Source organism: Dermacentor variabilis, chromosome 3, assembly GCF_050947875.1.
Source record: "Dermacentor variabilis isolate Ectoservices chromosome 3, ASM5094787v1, whole genome shotgun sequence".
Taxonomy (NCBI): Eukaryota; Metazoa; Arthropoda; class Arachnida; order Ixodida; family Ixodidae; genus Dermacentor; species Dermacentor variabilis.
In genome coordinates, this window is record NC_134570.1 from 74,320,316 (window position 1) to 74,341,938 (window position 21,623).

A 21,623-nucleotide genomic window follows, 5' to 3' on the forward strand; every position below is an offset into this window, starting at 1 on the left:
CTCATAGCAACATGTCGCATCGGAGCGCACCGGTAACACGCAAAATGTCACGCGTGTAAACTGCGGTATTCCAGAGATTTCTACACCACGAAAACTGGCGATGTCATGTACGTCCAACAAACTGGTTTCAAGCGATCATACAACTCGGCCTTCGGGTTGAAAAGGTTCGCACAAAAGAACGTGCGCCGGTCCTGAGCGCAAACGGGGAAAGGGCATGCAGTGGAAAGGGCATGACTCTGCATGCAATGTCCTAGTAATGAGACGGGAACAGGGCAGCGCCATAAAATGTTATCTAAAGGGACAGGTCACACTTCAACTCTTTGAATGGAATGGCATGGTCGACTTCGTCAGGCCTTTCAGAGGACCAGAAATTACATGGCGTTCCCTTGCACTTGGCTTGGGCTGTTTGCAGATATCGAAGACGCCTATTTCTGCAATTTACCAGATGTCGTGATTGCGGCCTCGTTGTAAGGATTTCAACTTCAACTAGGGCTGCCAAATGTCCCGAATTTTGAGTGAAAGTCCAAAGTCTGGACTTGACCGAGTCGGAAAACTCAAATGAGTTTGCTTTTTTTTCCTGGATAACAATCAACAACCCCCAATTTTCCATTTATATCACCCGACATATTTTTTTCTTTCGTCTTCAATTGCATTGTGAAACAAAAACGGTTTTGTTTTTGTCGTAGTTCTAGCTTTGTTGTCGGCGCTAACCATTCGTAGTATCTCTAACTGATACGATATGATATTACATGTTTATTCAGACAATCATGTGAAAATTGTACGGGACGCTTGTTAAAAAGCAAATAAATGCCCGACAACGCTACCCATAAGCACAACACTCAGCGTGAATAACAATTAAAAGATACAACAATCCTCACTGGATACAAAAGCAAAGAAAAAAGCGGACCTTCGTGCTGTAAAATCTGGTGGAAACCACACATAACTACAAGGGTACACAATGCACGTAAGTTATCACATGAAGAGTTTAATATACAAACACTATACGATATAAGGAACAATAACAACAACATAACAATTCCAACCAACAAATGTCAGCAATCGTTTGTCGTGCCCGTCATCGCCAAATTGTTGATAGTTAAGTATGCGTACTTGTTTTCAAGGCTACGGTATTGGTAGCCCTATCAGCTAAAAAACTGCTTTACATTTCTTGTGGTAAACAGCGACATCTTAGGAATAACAAAAATTATGCAGATCCCACGGACTGTTCGAATACACGTAAGCGAAGCTTTCTGTGCTGTTTACTTTGTGTGATGATAATTAGCGGTAGTGTTCGCGGCGAAAGCTTAATCTCTTCAACGTTTAGTCTAACACGAGAGTGGTGAGTTGATGTTAAACGTTAACATGCGTGCACAACAGCTGTTTGTCTGCGTAGTACACAGAACACACAAGAAGATATGTTTGCTTGATAAGTTTCTGTGCGCCATATTTCGGAACCTCTGAAAGGGTTGAGCATTGTCATTGCCTCACAGGGCGCATCGCATCTTGGCAGAAGTATTAAACTTGAATTGTATAATGGGGCTCTACGTGGCAAATTCACAGTCGGATTATGAGGCCCGCCGTAGTGGTGGTGGACTCCGGATTATTTTGACACGTGGTGTTCTTTAACGTGTCCCAAAAGCTAAGCGCGCGTGCGTTTTCTATTTCGCTAAGTCGAAGTGCGGCTGCGACGGTTGGAATCAAATCCGCGGCTTCGAGGAATGCCAAAGCAGCAAAACCACTTACAACGGCGGGCACATAAGTGTTGAAGTGCGATCACTTCCATGTTACCCCCTGGATCCTACGGTGCGCGTCTATTAATGCGGCTCTGATTCTTCACGCTCTGGGTAAGTTGTCCGCTTGACACATTTGCGTGGTCTTTATTTTTCAGAAATAGCAGAAACGTACTTCCTTGCCTTCTCCCATCACCTTTCCGTATGCGCATCCCTCCTCGTATGGGACGGGACTGCCTCTTTCCCCTTCCTCTCTACAGTCCAACCTGCGTCCCCTCTGGACTCGCACGTTAATAGAACGGTAAGCACTGCAGATTCTGCAAGCTTTTGAGGGGGTCAAGAGGCCAATGGGCTGACGCCCAGGGATCTCCAGACGCATTGTGCACATTCGAAGCGCTGGGACCCCAACGAGTTTCTCGCGTTGCTTTTCCTCTCTGCCTCGCTCCTGTCATGTATACACACGCTTTGAACTACCCCCCTACGTGGTGGACGCAGTGTGCCGATAGTAGCAGCAACAGCAGGAGCAGCAGTGGGAAAGTCGAAAAAAGAGGCAAAGAAAGCTTCGCTTTAAAAATATTTGTGTGACTGTAGCACTACATACTGGCCGCTCAAGGCACTGGCAGGGTCGGCCGTCGCCAGCCGCCTCCCTTGCGTACAACACGCGTGTCTCGAATTCGTTCACTCACAAGTTGGCAACCTTAGGTTCAACCTTGCCAAATAGCCAGTGACGCAGACATCCTAATAGGGTTTCCACAATGACGGCTCGCGCTAGCAAGAGAAAACTAGCCAATACAGCTACCAATGTTGTATGTAGCCTTGGCTAGAATGAGACTGGTCCACTCCAGTAAGATCACATTTTCGTCAAGCCTTCGTCCTCATACCTTCTTCGCCGTTTCATTAATGTCAATCTTTCTTCGTCATTTCACCGTTATTATGCCACCGTTGTCATACAGCCGCTGTCACGCAGTCGCTATCACACATCCGTTGTCATACCATCGTAGTGACTAACGCTTCGTCATCCGACCGACGTCATGGCGTCGCCATTTTCTTTATAATGAGTTTTTGTAGAAATGGGTAATAGGAGAGGTTGACGCCTTTTTGGAGACACCGGCTACTCTTTGTCACATAGCAAAAAAAAACAAATATTTGCAAAAAAAGATAGTAAAGTCACTAAATATGACACTCAGTAGAACACCAGATGTATAAAAACACCACTGTTCAACACTACATGAATCGCAAAGGTTTGTGCATGATCTCAGTACATGTACGCTTATATAAAGTGAAATATTTCGAATGGCTAAAGCACAGAACACAAGTAATTACACTGCAAAGCACAGAACAGAATTACACATAGCGTAGGGAACATTATCACCACATAAATCAATCTTGAACACAGAACAACATTTATATCACTCATTTAGCTTATTAGGATAAACTGAATTTTCATATTTCCCCAATTTGTTCTGTCCTCGCAAAAGTTTTGCAAAGCAAGTGCTCTTTTCTGTCCATGGCCCACTGTGGGTCATGGACAGGGTATCTTATTTTGAATGAATTGTCTTCTATCTAAAAGTAACGAATTTGCTTGCAATACCTTCGTGGTGAATCACATTTGGTGCACTCCCGGAGGAGATCACGCACATCTTCGTCTGGATGGCCACAAGAACACTGCGGTCTATAGGCATGTATTATCATGTATAAAATGTGTCGCGTAAATGCAGTACCAAGCCAAAGGCGGTGCGCTAATGGTTCGAATTTTCTGTTTTCTCTCAGATTTGACGGTATTGATAGGGTTGTACATGGGTCTATAAAGTATAAAGCCGAGTTCTCAGATTGCTGATCATATCGGGTAGTTTTACTGAGACGACAGGATATCTGTCTCAGGAGCAGAATGACTTCATTGTGCAAAAGAGGAAGACTGATCCTCTCTGCATTATTGCGCACCCAATTCGCAGCTGCACCCGTTGCAGTGTTACCAGGAATATTTTAGTACCCGTGTATCCACTGAAATGCAATTACGTGATTCATTGCGCTTGCTTTTGTGTGTTCTTTGAGCGGCTCATATAATAGCAAAATGTTCATAGAATTTCTCTAATTCACTTGTAGTATATCGAGAGCGGCTGGTGAATCGGTAAAAATAAGCCATTTTTGCGTATTTTTTACCGTTGATATGAAAGGCAAACCACAGGTGATTGCAAACAGTTCTGCCACGGTGAAAGGCGTCTGTCAAGGCAATTTAAATGTTCGCTCTAGCACCAAATGTGGAATGATGATTGCTGGAGCCGAGGAATTTTATTACATGAACCGTCTGTATACTCATCAATGTACTGGGGATATATGTAAATTTGGTATTGTGCCAGTCGCTGTGCGGCTACCATGAACATGTCCCACGTAGATATAACCCCCTCAACCAATATTTCAATGTTAGGGCTTCTTAACATCCAAGGAGGGTAACTAACGTCAACCTTGCACAATTCAAATTTTGGTAATATTGCATTAGGATCTTGAACAACATCGTAAATTCTACTTTTGTTTCGTTCGGTAAGCGTGAGGTTTAATGGATACTTCTCGTGTTGAGATTCTTTAAATATATCCGCATAATTCAGCCGTTCGTATCACAGAAAATGGTGGCTGACGACCTCCAGCAATTTCAAAAGAACTCGAAGTAGCCTGCAGAATCCCAAGACATACTCGCAGCCTCCTTGCCTGTAAACATTCACGACCTTCCTTAAATGTTTGCGATAAACCAAGGAAAATAGGGACCGAACAAGCAATTTCTTGTTTTATGAGTGCGTTATGACCTTGTACTATGGAAGAGACTGATGTCCTCCATTTTGTGCCAGCGAGTCGCCGAAGGAAGCTAGGAAGGAAGGAAAACAAGTAGCGAAAGCCAGAACGGTTAATCAGATTAAGTGTCCAGTTGGCTACTCTGCACTGACGCATGGGGCAAGGGGCAGAAAAGTTAGGAAGCCAAGATGAAGATTAAAAACAGGAAAACACCAGTTGGCACATTCTATAGCCTTTCAATGAGCCATGTTCTCTTTAAAAAGCACACTAGCGCTTTTAAAGTAGTTCGTGCCGACGTCGACAGGGACCAGGCTCCAAGAATTCGGCGTTCCGTAAGGGGACGGTGGTCAATCCTGCCGTGCGCTGATCCGCTAATCCGATGCTGAGAACTCGTCTTTATGCACTGACACGACGACAATCACACAGAATGTGCGCTGTATCATCTCTTTCCACCCGCAAACTTCACAATCTGAACTTGCGGTCATTCCGCTGAGGTAAGAATATGCATTGGTAAAATCTACTTCAAGGTCATAAGCGACAGATGGGAGTTACCTCTCGTCGCGGCAAGCCATACGCAAGGCGGAGCTTCAGATCAGGATCCAGGCAACAAGGGCGCTGGTTTTTAAAGTCTGCCGAATTCCATTGGACCAAGGCAAGCTCTCGAGCAAGCGCACCGAACTTTCCCACTGCGTCTGTTCTTGACAGCGGCATAACAACGCAATCGGCATTCGACGGTGAAGATTGAGTGGCTGTGTCTGTTAGCTCGTTTGCAAGGATGCCACAATGACATGGCAACCAACCAAATATGATGTCATTATCAACATCATTACTATCATCATCATCAGCCTCGTCGCGCCCACTGCAGGGCAAAGGCCTCTTCCTTACTTCTCCAACTACCCCGGTCATGTACTAATTGTGGCCATGTTGTCCCTGCAAACTTCTTAATCTCATCCGCCCACCTAACTTTCTGCCGCCCACTGCTACGCCTCGCTTCCCTTGGAATCCAGTCCGTAACCCTTAATGACCATCGGTTATCTTCCCTCCTCATTACATGTCCTGCCCATGCCCATTTATTTTCCTTGATTGCAACTTAGATGTCACTAACTCGCGTTTGTTCCCTCACCCAATCTGCTCTTTTCTTATCCCTTAACGTTACACCCATCATTTTTCTTTCCATGGCTTGTTGCGTCGTGCTCAATTTAAGTAGAACCCTTTTCATAAGCCTCCAGGCTTCTGCCCCGTACGTGAGTACTGGTCAGACACAGCTGCTATACACTTTTCTCTTGAGGGATAATGGCAACCTGCTGTTCATGATCTGAGAATGCCTGCCAAACGCACCCCAGCCCATTCTTATTCTTCTGATTATTTCGGTCTCGTGATCCGGATCCGCGGTTACTACCTGTCCTAAGTAAATGTATTCCCTTACCACTTCCAGTGCCTCGCTACCTATCGTAAACTGCTGTTCTCTTCCCCGAGACTGTTAAACATTTCTTTAGTTCTCTGCAGATTAATTTTTAGACCCACCCTTCTACTTTGCCTTTCCAGGTCAGTGAGCATGCGTTGGCAATTGGTCCCCTGTGTTACTAAGCAAGGCAATATCATCAGCGAGCGGAAAGGTACTAAGGTATTCTCCATTAACTCTTATCCCCAATTCTTTCCAAACCAGGTCTCCGAATACCTCCTGTAACGCTGCGAATATCATTGGAGATATCATATCTCCCTGCCTGACCCCTTTCCTTATTGGGATTTTGTCGCTTTCTTTATGGAGGACTACGGTGGCTGTGGAGCCGCTATAGATATCTTTCAGCATTTTTACATACGGCTCGTCTATACCTTGATTCCGTAACGCCTTCATGACTGCTGTGATTTCGACAAAATCAAACGTTTTCTCGTAATCAATGAAATCTATAGATGTCATGTCCTCTCTCAACTTTCCAATGGTAAATTTCCCGTGTGTCTCAGGAGGGCGGCCTTAGAATCACAGAAGGTGAACCATTTCTGGTGCGTTTCGTGATCGATCAACTGAATTGCTGCACGCAGAGCTGCAAGTTCGACAGCCATCGTTGATGTGAAGTCCGATGTTCGCAATTTTATCACTTTAGATATTGCTGTGACAAACACTAGAGCTGTTGAACTGGAGCGCGTGACCGAACCATCCGTGTAAACATGTAAGAAGTCACTGTAGACCAAATGTAATAGTAACAATGCTGCTTGCTTCAATGCTGCAGACGGAATTTGTGCCTTCTTCTTTATGCCTGAAATGGTAAGGCACAGCGTAGGTGAATGCAGAGACCACAGTGGCAGCGAATGCCATGCTGCTGGGATGTAATTAGATGGTAGCGGTGCTCCGTAAGTAGTCATGAGACGGCTGAAACTCTTATGTGGCCTAAGCAAGATGGTGAACTCGTGCCCTTGCGACATGTCGAATGTACACTCTTAGAGCGTCAACTGCGATGTATATTGTTGAAGAGTGGTAACGCACTATGGCGGGAGTGGCTGTTGTGGATGCACACTTAAGGAGGCTGACGCATGTCCCTAGACCTTGGGCTTGTATACACTGGAGTGCGCGAAGGTTAGTTTTTCTGGTGCTTCTCAGCACGTGCAGGCTGTATCTTAGGAAGCCCATAAATAATGCATGATGCAACCGGAGCATCGATTGTACAGATGCGCCCCGAGAATTTGCGGTAACCAATTTCAATACATGGGCTATTGCAGTCCTCCTCTTTTTCATACGTGGAATATGTGGCGTCCAAGGCAAATCGCGGTCGATGATAACTCTACAAAAACGGGGCTTTGTTTCGTAAGCAATTGTTCATTTACGTGTATAACATATGGAGTCATTGTTTTGCGTGTAAAGACGACTAATCGGCATATTTCTGAGGAGTTCTACGCCTTTCGCATGCGATTAACAAGGCGTCTGTGGGACCGCCTTCTGCAGCCTCGCTCGTGTCTGCAGACGTGTCACGCCGGACGCCAAGATGCAGATATCATCTGCATAGATGAATATCTGGACCGTCCTTCGCAATGATACAAGACCCAACGGTGCTACGTTCAAGAGCGTGAGGCGTAACACTCCACCTTGAGGCACACCATTCCTGGATTTATGGTTGGATGTCATGCCATCCTCTCTAAGCACGAAGAAGGGTCTATCCTCCAAATAGCTGTGAATCCAGCGCAGTGCACGCCCACCAATTCCCACATCAGTCAAAGCATCGAGGATCGCTTGGTGTGTTACATCATCATATGCGCCTTTGGCATCAAGAAACATCGCCACCGTTAATTGTTTCATGCTCTTTTGATGCTGAATGGATGTTACTAAATCAAGCACGTATTCGATGGATGATCGACCGCTCCGGAAGCTCGCCATTACATTAGAATATACCTCATTATGCTCTAAGTACCATTCAAGGCGCGCAAACGCTATCCTTTACATTAGTTTCCTAACGGAACTGGCAAGACCGATGGGTCGGTAAGATGCCAAGTCTAATGGAGATTTATAACTCTTAAGTAAAGGTACTAGGCGGCTTACCTTCCACTCAGAAACAATCAATCCTTTGCGCCAGGATTCGCTGTATCCCCTCAACAGCACACTGCGGGCTTTCTGGCTAAGGTTTCCAACTGCCTTGTATGTGATCCGTCGGGCACAGGCGACAATGACTTCTTATAAGACTCCAAAGCTTCTTCTAGCTCCTCCACAGAGAACATGAGATCCATGCGGCAGTTCTGGCATGCCGAAACATCGCAAGATGTTCATACAGGCAGTGAAGGCAAGCCAGCAATTCTTGCGCAGAATTCCTCAGCAACTTCGTTCTCACATCATCCTTGTTGCAGGGAAAGAGGCGTAAAAGGATGGCGCTGTTGTGGAGACGATTGTAGGCCACGCAGAGTTCTCTATATATGGGACAGAGGCTCACGAGGACCCAAAGACTCCAAAAAGCGTTCCCTTTTCAGATTGCAAGATTTCGACGCAATGCTGCATTTTATTTTGGATCCGCCTCGCCTCCCTCAGATTGTGAATACATTTGCTGCCCCTGTATGTTTTTTCTGCTCGTCGGCGAATCCTTCGAAGCCTTTTCAATTCCCTAAAAGTGAACATATATACTCTTACAGTGCATTTAGAATCTGATTCTCAAGGAAGCACGGGTGGCATTCTTGACATTCATCTTCTGTAAGCGGCCTGAAATTCGTCCAGTCTATTCTACAGAGGGCAGTAGATAGAGACGTTGCCATTCCCTTGATCTTCAAATAGCTAGGAACGTTATCACTTCCATGGCTTTCTATGTCTGAAAACCACTTTTGACTGCTTCGAAAACACCGAGAGAGCAAATTAAAGTCTAGGCAGCTGCTGTAGGTCGGTCCCCGTAAATACGTTGGGCTGCCGTAATTGAGACAACAAAGCTTTTGGTTCGAGGCACATGCTTCTAGTTTTCTTCCCTTGTAGTTCATCTTCAAGCTCCCCCAGAGCCGGCCATGTGCGTTAAAATCTCCACTAAGAATCAAAGGGCCAGGTGTTGTGGATAACAAACCACCCAGTCGTTGCGTGTCTAAACAATTGGTTGCAGAAATATATGCAGCGACAAGAGTGAATGTAAGTTATTTTGTCTTCACAGTAAAACACACGTATTGGTCGTCATCTTGATGCAAAAGTGAAAGTAGCAGGTGAGTCTACACCAAACATCGACGACGACCTTGCTGAGGACAGTAGAGGTTGTGGATGACAAAGCTTCATATCGTGAAAGCCGGATTGTAGTTTGAAGGTTTGGTTCACAGACAGCGACGATGAAAAATTTGTTCGAGAAAATGAAGGTCGAAAATACTAAACATATTTTTATGGAATGACTGCGGTGAATGAGCCATTATGCTATTCAAGACATGCAAGCACTAGATTTATTTCGTCCAGTACCTGCAGTGCGTTGCGAGCATTCAGGGTGTTCGAGTTCGTCAGTAATGTACGCATGACATTCATGAGAGACCCCAGCATGGCGAGTACTTGCAGATCCTGACCTTCCGCGCGGAGTGCTACAAGGCCGGCTGTAAGGCCATTCGTAGTATGTCGACGACTCGTGCCTCGCAGTTCTGCAATTTGGCGTGCCTTTAGTAGAGGTGCTCATGCTTCACTTGAAACAGCGATGGTGGGTGTCCTTCTCTCAGCTGCGCCGGTAATGCTTGCCGTCAGTGGTTGACAACCACTGACGTCAGTGGTTGACAACAGTGGTTCGCCGGATTGGGTACTTCCTTAGACCTATCGGTGTGCTTTCTTGGCTTGCGATGCCGGGAACGTCGGCTTCTCACTTTAGTTGCTGGTTCTTTATGTGTCGAATGGTCTCTAACCATCTGCCTCAACATCCTCTGTTCATTTTTCTGGAAGGGGGGATCTTTTGAAATCGCATCTTGTGCATCCTTGCAGTTGGAGCACTTGAAGTCCGCAGCACAAGTGTCATATATATATATATATATATATATATATATATATATATATATATATATATATATATATATATATATATATATATATATATATATATATATATATATATATATATATATATATATATATATATATGACTTGGAACACCGTGAGCAGATGCCTGGGTTCCTGCAGTTCGCACTCACGTTTAATTCAGCATTATTCTGCTGTTCAACTGTGCGGATGTGGGATGCCCATGACCACTTGCAGTCCATAATAGCGCCAACAAATTTTTGCTCTTTCACGAACATCAAAGATTGCGCTTCAAGCGTAAGTTTGAAATGATTCAGCTCTCGTCTAGTGAAAATAAGTGCGGCCGTCTTTGCATATCATAGACGCATGCCTATTTCTTCCAAAACGGTGTCGATAATACCAAGGCCCTATTGCAGCGTTGTTGGAATCTCTTGTATGTTAGATTCACAGGCCCATATGCAGGTGTCATCTGCGTGCAGAGAATACTGCAGCCCAGACGGTAGCTTTAACCAGCGCAGCTGTTCTAAGTCTAGCCTTCGCCGGACGTCGTCTGATCTTCGTCGTCATCCCATTATCCTTATGTCACCGTCACGTTGTCGTCGTTATACCAGTGTCATCTAAGAACTCTCATTTATAACAACATGAGATTGAGCCGCTCCGTCAGTCCGTCAGTCCGGCTTCTGCAAAGTAACAATATATATTCACACCTGCGCCAAGCACGGACTTCGCGGCGCCGCCGTCAGATCGTGCAGGGTTTTATGGGGGAAGCATGAAAAGGAACCCCCGTCAGCATACACGCCTCATCACTAACGCGCCTTTGCAGCGACAATACGGTGCGTCGCTATGTGGCTTCACAGCTGAGGGCATCAATGTCGATATCAATCGACAGATGGGCTCATGCCTGAACTTCTCTTTGAGCTTAGACCCGCCAAGTGTCTTCAGTTAGATCCGCGAAGGCAAAGAACGTGAAGAGATGTGCTTTCATCAAATTGTATGCACATGTGTGTGATGACCTTAGCGCAGCACTAACGCTGCCTTCGTAGCCACATTTCAATTTCACAAAACGCAAGAGGCTCCGAGTCTCAGAACACCAGGCATGTTTCGCTCTAGGAGACCAGTCTAGCATGCATATGTAAATAGGTTACGTTATGCATGAGACAGTGATCAGCCAGTTGTGACAGGACCTCCTATTAATTTCATACTACGCGGTCGATTTTTGTATCAACCTTTTATGACGGCATACCTTTAAGTCACGATTACCATTCGCAGTGTTGGAGTGCTCGAAAACTCCATGTTGTTTGTTCTTGATAAAAACGCAGCAAATAGCCTTTCATATAAACACAATGATAATATGCACGCTGCCGGAGTAAGTCCTGGGCTATATCAGAGACCATCGGTGCGAACGTTTACCATGCGGTATGTCTAAGCATTCGTGCCAGGTCATGCCACCTTTGCCATGCAGAGAATAAATACCAAAAGTGTCTCCATCCCTTATCTTTAGGTGGCTACGTAGCAAAGTTCAACAAACATATATCAAGCGATAGAAGCTTATAAGCACTTATTGAAGTACAGTTTTACGTCCTTGCAGCGTTTTTTATCCCCCTATATTTGGTGGCGTTACTGCACTGACCAAGGAACAATTTTTGCGCGTAAACGGATATTCGAATATGTACTGGGGGTGGGGAGCCGAAGATGACGACATGTCTAACAGGTGAGTACTCTATTAGCTGTGTAGCATGAACGGAGGTTTAGAAGCATTCTGCTGCACATTATAAGTTTCAATTTATAGGCAGCTTGTCATGTTCTGCTTGCCATGACGCATGTTGTCCACACAGCCGACTTGATCTGAAAACTGTCTCTTCAAGCTGCAAATTCAATGGTTCTTTTTGTTCCCCAATGTAAGGGTGATGCGAGTGTTTTGGTTAGTATTTTGTGTAATGCCTTCGCACCTTCAAGATGATAACAATGAAACAAAAATGAAATAGGCAACGAGGTACCGACAGAGCCGGAAGTTTATTAACACCTTGATGGTAAACGTTGAAGATCTGAGAAGCAATCACGCATCGGCTTGATTGGGCTAGTTACAGGAATATTTTAATAATTCTCTTCAAAATTGGTATGATATCCCATCCAAGCAAGCTGCTGGAAAGCATAGCTGAGGCGCACAAGCCAACTCATCACACGGCTATATTTTCAATACACCGGTTTTGCCAAATATCCATTATACAAAAGCTTTGCCAGAAGGAATATGGAATAGCGCAGCTTCATTTCTCTTGTACCCTTGCGCTAAAACAAGATGTAGGATAAGGAAATATCAATGTATGTCGATAATGCTCATAACATTGGAGCAGTATGTATTTCCCACAAGCACTCAGCATACGGCACAAATTAGCTCGAGTTGCGTGTGCGATGCTCCGTGTATGCCCAAACACCTTGACATGGTAGCGTTCTTGCTGGCATGCGTGTTCACGTTGCTTCCAAAATAAAAAAAAAATAAATCTCGGCGCTATGTAGGCTGTGTATATCCTAGCTATAAATTGAACCAGATGTCGATTTTATTTTATCGGAATTCTTTGACACGTAACTACCGTTGTGTTTCATCCAGAGCATTCCCCAAAGACCTACCATCCGTATTTGAGCTGACGATGCCCGAAAAGGCAGGGGCATGAAATGTTTACTTGATTGTCTAAATAGCAGCAGGCATTCCACCATATTTAGTGTGGAAGAAGGAAAAGATGTGTGCTTCCCTTTTGTGCACACTGCTAATGACCCTTCCCACCAACCTCGCATTCCGAGTGTATCAGGAGCCCACCTGTAGGGTAGGTTCCCATATTTCAGTCACTTTACTTGAAAACCAACAAACGCTAAATTGCTTATTCGCTAGTTTTACGGGCACATTGCATAGGTGCAGATCAAAGAAGTGTAGGAACGACACACCAGAATAATACATTTAGTTCCAAAATGTAATTGCCAATGTGTCGTGCTTCGGCGCCCACCAGCGACCGAGCATCGTTATCCTCATCTTCCCGTTATGCTTACTAATTGTGGAAGAAAACAAAATCTCGCGTACAATGCCCATCCAAGACCAGTTGGAGGTCCAGCTGCCAAAGCCAAGTCTTTAGGACTAGCTAGAGCTGGTGAACAGGTGTAGACCATCACCACACGGTCGCGGCTATTTGGAACAGGGTAGCCGGCCACCTTCGAGACTAAACAGCTTGATTTATTTTATATTAAAATAAACTTTGTTCACTCACTGCCTTAGGCTATCGACAGAAGCGCTACAGGGTTCCCCGGCCTAAACGGGATGTCGAAAAAGGTGATTACGAAGAAAGGCTGGGAAGCGTGGTGGTTACCTCAGGAAGAAGCCGCATGCCAGAGGGTTGGGCCATAGCGGTGTTCACTCTACGTTGAGTCTGGAGGCGGTGTTGGCTTTACCTTTACCAGTGGCCAGGTTCGGTCGAGGTCGCAATGTGGACCGCAGAACGATAGCTGCTGTCTCGTCGCTATTCTCGTGAGCCCTTTTTGATTTCACACCACAGCTTCATACTTCCGAGAAGTCCACACACGCGGGCTTGTCCGCGTCGATTAAGTTAAATTATGGGGTTTTACCTGCCAACACCACTTTTTGAGTATGACGCACGCTATAGTGGTGGACTCCGGCAATTTCTACCACCCAGGGTACCTTAACGTGCACCTAAATCTAGGTACACGTGTGTTTTGGCAGTTCGCCCCGATCGAAAGGTGGCCGCTGTGACCGGGATTTGATCCGACGACCTCATGCTTAGCAGCCCGATACCATAGCCACTAAGCAAACACGGCAGGTTTGTCCACGCACGCGTCATTAGTAGTGACCTCGGTGTTTTCTTATCTTTAGATTTTTCGCATCAACAGCTTGGGCCAGCAGAGACCACTCTTCTTTGAAAGGCTTAAGGGTCAGGAGGCTCCTTAACGCGTGAAGTTTGACCATCCACTCCTCCGGATGTTCCTTGGGCATCAGCTACGTCCATGACGCGCTCTGACGTATCATCACCCCTCAGAGATCATGTGGCGCTTGCATAACTTTTCGTACATTGGAAAGCCCCATGGCCGTACCGTCGGCAAAACATACAAAGTGGCATCTAGCACTCCCCGACGACGACGAAGCGTCTACTGTGTGGAACGCGGGTTTTCGTCTCTGCGAATTTCAAGTTACTTTGCGGGAGGCGCCGCTTCCTTAACTACGGCGATGGACGTGGAGTCACCTGCAGTGTTGCCAGGTCCTTTTGCGTCAACAGCGGCAGCTCCAAGAAAGCGGTCTAGCCGCCCGAGTGACACCGACAGCGAGGAAACTGTGATCTACTCAGCGACCAGTGATGAAACCTCGGATGACAGTGACTTCGTGCCAGTAGCGAAGCACAAAGTAAAGAGAAGACTCGTCAGAACATCTCCTTCCACGAGTAAGGCAATTGTGATCCCGACGCGAAAGCCATCAGACCACACAAGTTTATTTGTGCCTGTGGCTGCTAGCGATATTCTAAACCGGCTCAACCGCCAAGCCACATCTTTGTCGCTCGAGTCCCTTTTTCTGGGTCAGATCAAAGAAGTTAGGATCAACGCCCGTAAGAACATTCTCGCTATAGATGTCACAAAGCGCAGGGTGTTAGACATTCTGAGCAACGTTAAGGTGCTGGAAAGCATCAACTTACGCTGCTATAAACAAGACGATAATGACTCTACGGCCGGTGTTGTGTATGACGCAGATAATTTCTTAAGCGACGCTGACCTGCCTATACTCATGAAGCCGGCGACAGAGGGAATTGCCATATTGCAAGCCCGTCGCCTGATGAACTTGCAGTGCGTGAAGTTAACTTTTAAAGGAGACAGCCTACCATCACACGTCAAGGTGGGTCACTTCCGACAAGTAGTACGGCCTTTTGTGTCAAAGTCACTTCAATTCCGGAAGTGGCAAAGGATATGGCATGTTAGTGCGATTTGCACGAATGCGGCCGTGTGCTCATGATGCTCTGGGTCGCACAGCTCCCACGCCTGTCGGGCAGGAAACCAAAAGTGTGCCAATTGTCAAGGCTCTCACGATGCATTTTCAAAGAATTGTCCACATACGAAAAATGAGGCTAAAGTCTTGAGGCAAATTACGAGGGATGGTTCCTCGCACAGGGAGGCTGCCGCTAAGGTGCGACGTCGACGTTCACGTCACCGGCGATTTAGGAAACCACTGATATTGATAAGGAAGCTCCGCGTCCACTGACAGTCCACACACTTCCGCATACAACCAGCAATACTAGCAACGAGGATCCTAAGCTCAAAGTCTCCAATATCATTGCCTCATGCAAGGAGTGGCCGCCGTTGCCACGGCTAAATCAACCAGCAGAGCGGCAAGATATAGCACGCTCGCCCTATCATGCTTCACCTTCTGACAGCAACCAAGACGACGACAAACAAGTTGTCACCATGATAAGGGCCCTTATGAACACGCTATGAGTACTACTTACTACCATACACCGGCAGCTCGAGGTGCACTTCAAATACTGGATGCCCTGAATCCGGTACTGTCCGGTCTTGAGAAGCACCATGGCTGCTCCTCTACACTCGTTCCTTAAAGAAGTCAAGGAAGCTTCTATCTTCCAGTGGAATGTCAGAGTCATTAAATCCCACATATCGGACTTTCTTCCGTTTGTTTTTAAGAACACATTTCGAATATTCGTCATTTGTGAATTAAACATTGAGAGCGCCATCCGCCTATCAGGATATAAAGCTTTCGTGTCTGCCACCTGTAGCGACCGCGGCAAAGTCATCGTTTACATCAGATGCGATTTCATGTATTTTTTGCACCCAGTGGCACATGATGACGACAATGAGTACATATGTTTGGCTATAAAATGCAAGAACGTCGCACTCACGCTCGTAGATGCCTACATTTCAACTTCGAGCCGATTTGACTACGCAAGACTAAGTGCAATTTTAACAGCGACACCTGGACCATAGATTACTACCGGCGACTTCAATGCGCATCATCCGCTATGGGGACGCTTAAAGATGCATTGTCGAGGAAGACGTGTACTATCCTTCTCGTCGGACCATGAACTCTGCTGCCTAAATGATGGCAGTCCCACTTTTCGGCGGGGATTGACATACAGTAGCTGTCCGGACTTAACTTTTGTTTCAATATGCCTCAATGGCAGAGTGCAGCCGTCTGGACTTAACTTTTGTTTCAGGATGCCTCAGTGCCAGTCTGAAATGGTTTAGGACAACGAAACACATGGTAGTGACCATGTTCCAACATATGTTAACGACGGCATACGCAAGCCACACACTACCACAGTTTTCGTCGCATCGACTGGCCTAAATACACGTTGCTCATTGAGAATTGCCAAAAGAGCCGGCACTGTCTACCTGGCAACATCGAGAAGCTAATTAACGATGCTGATCAAGAAGACACAAGAGTTTTTAGGCCTATTCCTAAATATTCTTAATTCGAAGCAGAACTGAAGCAGCTTCGAGCAATTCGCCATCGCGAGGAACGAAGCTACAGGCGCACCAAGTCCATCTACGACCTAAGGGAGGCGAGACGCATACAGAAGAAAATCCAGCATCCGATAAACTCTCCGCAGTCTCTGAGATGGAACACTTTTTGTGATTCCCTTGATCCACATAAACCCCTGCCACAAATATGGAGAACAGTGCGGGGTCTTCGAACATCACCACAACAACGCCACCCCTTCAAATGGCTGGCTCTCTACCAAGGTCGCAGAGAGATCGACGTAGTGGAGGACTTCTTCTTTCAAGGTTCCTGGTCTACCATCCTCGTTCCCTACACGTGATCCCCGTGATGTTCCAATCTCTCGGGATTCTCGTATGGACAGTCGGTTTTCCATCGAGGAGTTGTAGGTGGCGTTGGCAGCGTGCAGACGTTCCTCATCGCCTGGGCCTGACGGTGTGACATACGCAGCTCTTGAAAACCTCGGTCAAACAGTCTGGTATGCTCTTCTAGACGTGTACGATAATTCATGACGTGAAGGAGTGGTTCCTGCTGCATGGAAGTCCAGTCGCCTTGTCCCTCTGCTCAAGTCAGGTAAATCACCCCTAGATGTGGCGTCTCATCGTTTCATTGCGCTGTACAGTTCTCTAGAAAATGTGATGGAAAGGATGGTGCTGACGCGTCTAGAGTGGTATCTAGAACACTACAAGTTGTACCCTGATGCTATGGCAGGCTTCCGACACGGACCCTCTACTGTAGACAACGTCATAGATCTTGTCTCGTCCGTTCAGCACGAAAGAAGCCTAAGGAGCCTGCCAGCGGCGATGTTCCTGGACGTTAAAGGCACCTATGACAACGTAACCCATCGAGCCATCTTGGACGCCTTGGGTAATGTCGGCCTAGGTGGCCTTGCTTTTCGATGGATGTTCAGCTTCTTGAAGGACAGGTCATTTTTGTGCAAACAGAGGATAGTGCGTCATCACAACGCACCTACCGAGGCGTACAACAAGGTGGAGTCTTGAACCCCACTCTAACCTCGTGCTCAGCGACCTGGTTCATACCATTCAATCTGTCCGTGGGTCGATCTATGCAGACGATATATGCATTTGGTCATCAGGAGCGACGCGTCCCCAGGTGCGCGCCAGACTTCAAAAAGCGGCCACACTAAGATCAGGTTATCTTCGAGCACGAGGTCTGGAGGTGTCCTCCGAGAAGTGCTCTATCGTCACTTTCACGCGCAAAGCAATAAAACCGTACGTTGTCATAATTAATGGACAGCCTATTGCCTACGAGAACAAGCACCACTTTCTAGGAGTGATAAGAGATCGGGGCCTCTCCAGGAGTCCTCATGTCTTCTACATAAAAAAGAAACTAGTCATGATAACCCACGTGTTCACATTTCTTGCGGGAAAGTCATAGAGTGCGTCTGTGAGCGCGATGCTCCAACTCTATAACACACTGTTCCTGGGCCTCCTGCACTATAGCTTACCTGTACTGGGTGGGACCGGTAAGACCAACCTCTGTGCCCTCCATTCTGTGCAAGCTCAAGCTCTGCGAATTTGCCTTGGTCTTCCCAGATGTGCATCCACTGCAGCAACAATAGCCATCGCCCATGACCACCTCATAAATACGTATCTTCTAGTCGACGCTTTAAGGATGTATATCAAGCACTTCACCCGAATTCCATCGCATCTTCTCGCCTCCCTTTCTGCCGCTCCACCTCGTTCAGTGTTTAGCAGGAATACTGCCGCCAACCATGTAACTTTACCGTCAAACTTCACGCCTGCAGCACAACCATCTCTACCGATGCAGTGCCTCCATCCACTCCAGGCTCTTCTTGTGATTCCCGGCATCAAAAAGAAAACGGAGATGTCATCTTTCACCCTTAAACAAACCACGCTTTATTCCTGCATGACAAGCACAAAGAACGCTTACACGTTTACACGGACGAATCTGTCTCCTCTAAAAGTTCCGTTGGATGAGTAGTAACTCCCGCAGTCATTCACCATCAAATTCAAGACGTCTCACATTGCATCATCAACGGCTGCAGAACTCGCAGCTATCCGTGCTGCTCTGGACTTTATTGGCCGCAAACCATCACATTCATGGTCCATCTTATGTGACTTGAAGGCAGCTCTCCAGTGTCTGATGTCCCCTTTAAACCGCAGACCTAATGTACAACTAGTCAGAGACCTCCGACTACTCCACCATCACGCAATCCACAAGGGGCACAACATCATCTACCAGTGGATACCGGTTCACTGCGGAATTTCAGGAAATCACAGTGCAGATGACGCTGTTTGACAATTCCACGATGGTTCCCATGTTATACCAGTGCCACTGTCAAGAACAGATGCAGCCACAAGTCGTCGCTGCTTCGCCCGTGAGCTTACGCAGAATCTGTCGAACACCAGTAAATTCACGAACGCACGTCTCCACAGATGGGATCCACGTCTGCAACTCCCTCTACCACCACGAGCGCAAGCCCACTTCTGTGCCGCCTGTGGCTCGGCATGGCATTTACGAACTCCTATTCCTTCCGCATTGGAATGGCCGACAGCGCTGCTTGCGACACCTGCGGCTGCGAGGAGACGATTGAGCACCTCCTTTGTGACTGTGCCCTTTACAATGTGCCAAGAAAAGTGCTCGTGACCGTGCTCGAAATACTGGGCAATTTCCCCTCCACAGAGGAAAAAGTTCTAGGACACTGGTCCAGACGGGCTTCGGTACTCAAGGCCTTAAGGGCTTTGCTGAAGTTTGTAAGGACATGCGAATTGTGCCATCGTCTTTGAATGTCAAAGCGCGTAGTATCGCATTACTGCGTGAATTTTCCAGTTTCCTTTTTTTCTTCTTTCTCCATTTATTCCCTTTACCCCTTTCCCCAGCACAGGGTAGCCAGCTAGTACGTACACTGGCTAACCTCCCTGTCTTTCCTCCGCTTTTGCGGATATGCCCGCTGAATTGCCAGCGGAGGCAAACTGGAGCCCTACCCGCCGTGGTTGCTCAGTGGCTATGGTGTTAGGCTGCTGATCACGAGGTCGCGGGATCAAATCCCGGCCACGGTGGCCGCATTGCGATGGGGGCGAAATGCGAAAACACCCGTGTGCTTAGATTTAGGTGCACGTTAAATAACCCCAGGTGGTCGAAATTTCCGGAGTCCTCTACTACGGCATGCGTCATAATAAGAAAGTGGTTAAACCCCATAATTTTTATTTTTATAAACTGGAGTCCTGTTTGGTACTACATTCAGCGCAGGTTCACCGCCACCTTCATTTGGTGCGGATTGTCGTCAATTTCGACACCCGGTCCCAACTGAAAGGTCGCCGTACGAGTCGTGGAACCTTTATTGACAACGCCTTGTGCACGCCACTTTTCCCTTGACCCTTCGACGACCTTCCCGTACGGCGATAGCCTGACACACACATGCTCGTGAGCAACCCCGTGGAGCAACCAGTGAACTTTAAAGCAAATTCCTCGATCATTAGGGTCGACTATCAGCTGCTTGTGTTGTTTCACCTTCATGTCCTTCGCAGCAAGTAGCTTGGCCGTAGCGGTAGCGTCTTTGGGGCTGATATTCCAGACATTATTCATCTTGTACGTGCCCAACGTGACAATGTCGGCGAGCACACCAAAATGAATCTACGTATCTCTGAAGTATTCCACTCAGTAGCGTCTACCATAAACGTTAGCATGCATAAACACCGTGTTCAGCGCAATTATTTCTGTTGGAAGGCACAGCAGAATAACTTGATAGTCTTCAGAAGCAGCAAAAAGCCTCATCCCGCGACCCGCTGCGGCCGCTGACACCACTCCGGCGCAGCTCGACATCTTGAGTCCGAGCACGTCCGTGTACAGAGGCAGAGTGATGCCACGGACGCATCTCTCAACAAGCGGTATAACACGCCTTTATTAATTTCTCGCGGGCAAATCAACGCGTTGAGCCGCTGAATGTAGCGTGCGTGCTGATATCGCCCACAACCAAAAGCTGCCGCATGCTACTGGCGAGTTTTAAAGGCCGCGAGTCGCCCAGCTATTAACCCATGAAACGCTATTGAAAGCGTATGCACTTGTTTGGCATTGTGCGTTCCAGAATCTTTTTCAATTGTTGGTAGGGTGTGTCGCCCAGCGGTTCGGCATTGACATCGACCCCCTCATGAGCCACACGTGATGCCAAAGATCAAAAGAGGCAGCAGTGCCGTGCAGTCTCCGAGGTAATGCGGTATGGAACTGAGGTTCCATGTGAGCGAACCACACTTACACAGGGTTTGAGTTCCATCTCCGCGCGACATGCGGAATCGGACCATCACCACATCCGCCTAGCTAGCCTGGGGGGCGGTGGGTAGGTTGCCATCTGGTGGAAAGTCGAGTTAGCTCGTATCTGCTTCCGGAGTCACCGCCGCAGGAACGGCCCACCGCGACAAGACCTTTAACTCCGAAACCTAAATACAAGCCTTGTCATGCTCGTCTCACGCCATCGACCACGCGTCTTTATTCCCGTATTCCGCTTATGTTAGCTCATGCTAGAAGCCTTCTTAAGCTGTCGGAAAAGAAGCTACAGAAGCCTTCGATCAAGGGATTATTTTAGCGTGGAGGCATGGGAAATTACGATATTTACTGAAGAGACGAGCGCTGACGTGGTATCAATTCGACAGGAAATTGTACGCGTAATCAAGTAATACTGGGCGTTTATATAAACGAAGGAAGGACTTACTCAAGCACTCACCAAGATAACTGAAAATAAAGGGTAAGCGGAATGCAGCAGTAATGCAGCCTAAAGCAGTTTGGGGGTACAATAAATATCAGTTGGAATGGAATCTGGAAATGGAGCAATGGTGTCAACCGTAACCTTCGCAAGTGCTATTTTGTGTATAAAATCGAATACCTTGTAGTCTGCACTTAACCAAAGATCGGTGGGCCGGTTAGCTTTGATAGCCTATGGTAAAACCATAAATAAGGCAGTGCAGCGAGGCATGGGTTGGTCCTTTTTGGAAGTCTAAGAAGTGCAGAGCAAACTTAGTTGCGCAGAAAGACTCACGAACATCGATTCAAAAAAATGAATGGCTAAAGTGCACAAGTATCTGTACTTAAAAGCGCGGGCATAGAATGGAGGATGAAGCCAAGAAAGTTGGCGAACATATACAGGGTCATTGTATATAGATAACCAGGACTCATTAAATAGAGACTTAGAAAATTG

At 46.9% G+C, this 21,623-nt stretch overlaps 1 protein-coding gene across 13 annotated transcripts in view; it reads left to right on the forward strand.

The window, feature by feature from the left end:
* The window catches only part of LOC142575875 (beta-1,4-N-acetylgalactosaminyltransferase bre-4-like), a 132,445-nt gene that overhangs the window by 98,105 nt on the left and 12,717 nt on the right, over positions 1-21,623 (forward strand). For all 13 annotated transcript variants that reach the window (XM_075685612.1, XM_075685619.1, XM_075685620.1 and 10 more), the window contains one exon: positions 11,543-11,665. In XM_075685612.1, coding sequence (XP_075541727.1) covers positions 11,543-11,665 — 123 coding nt within the window. The remainder of the gene's footprint in view (positions 1-11,542; positions 11,666-21,623) is intronic.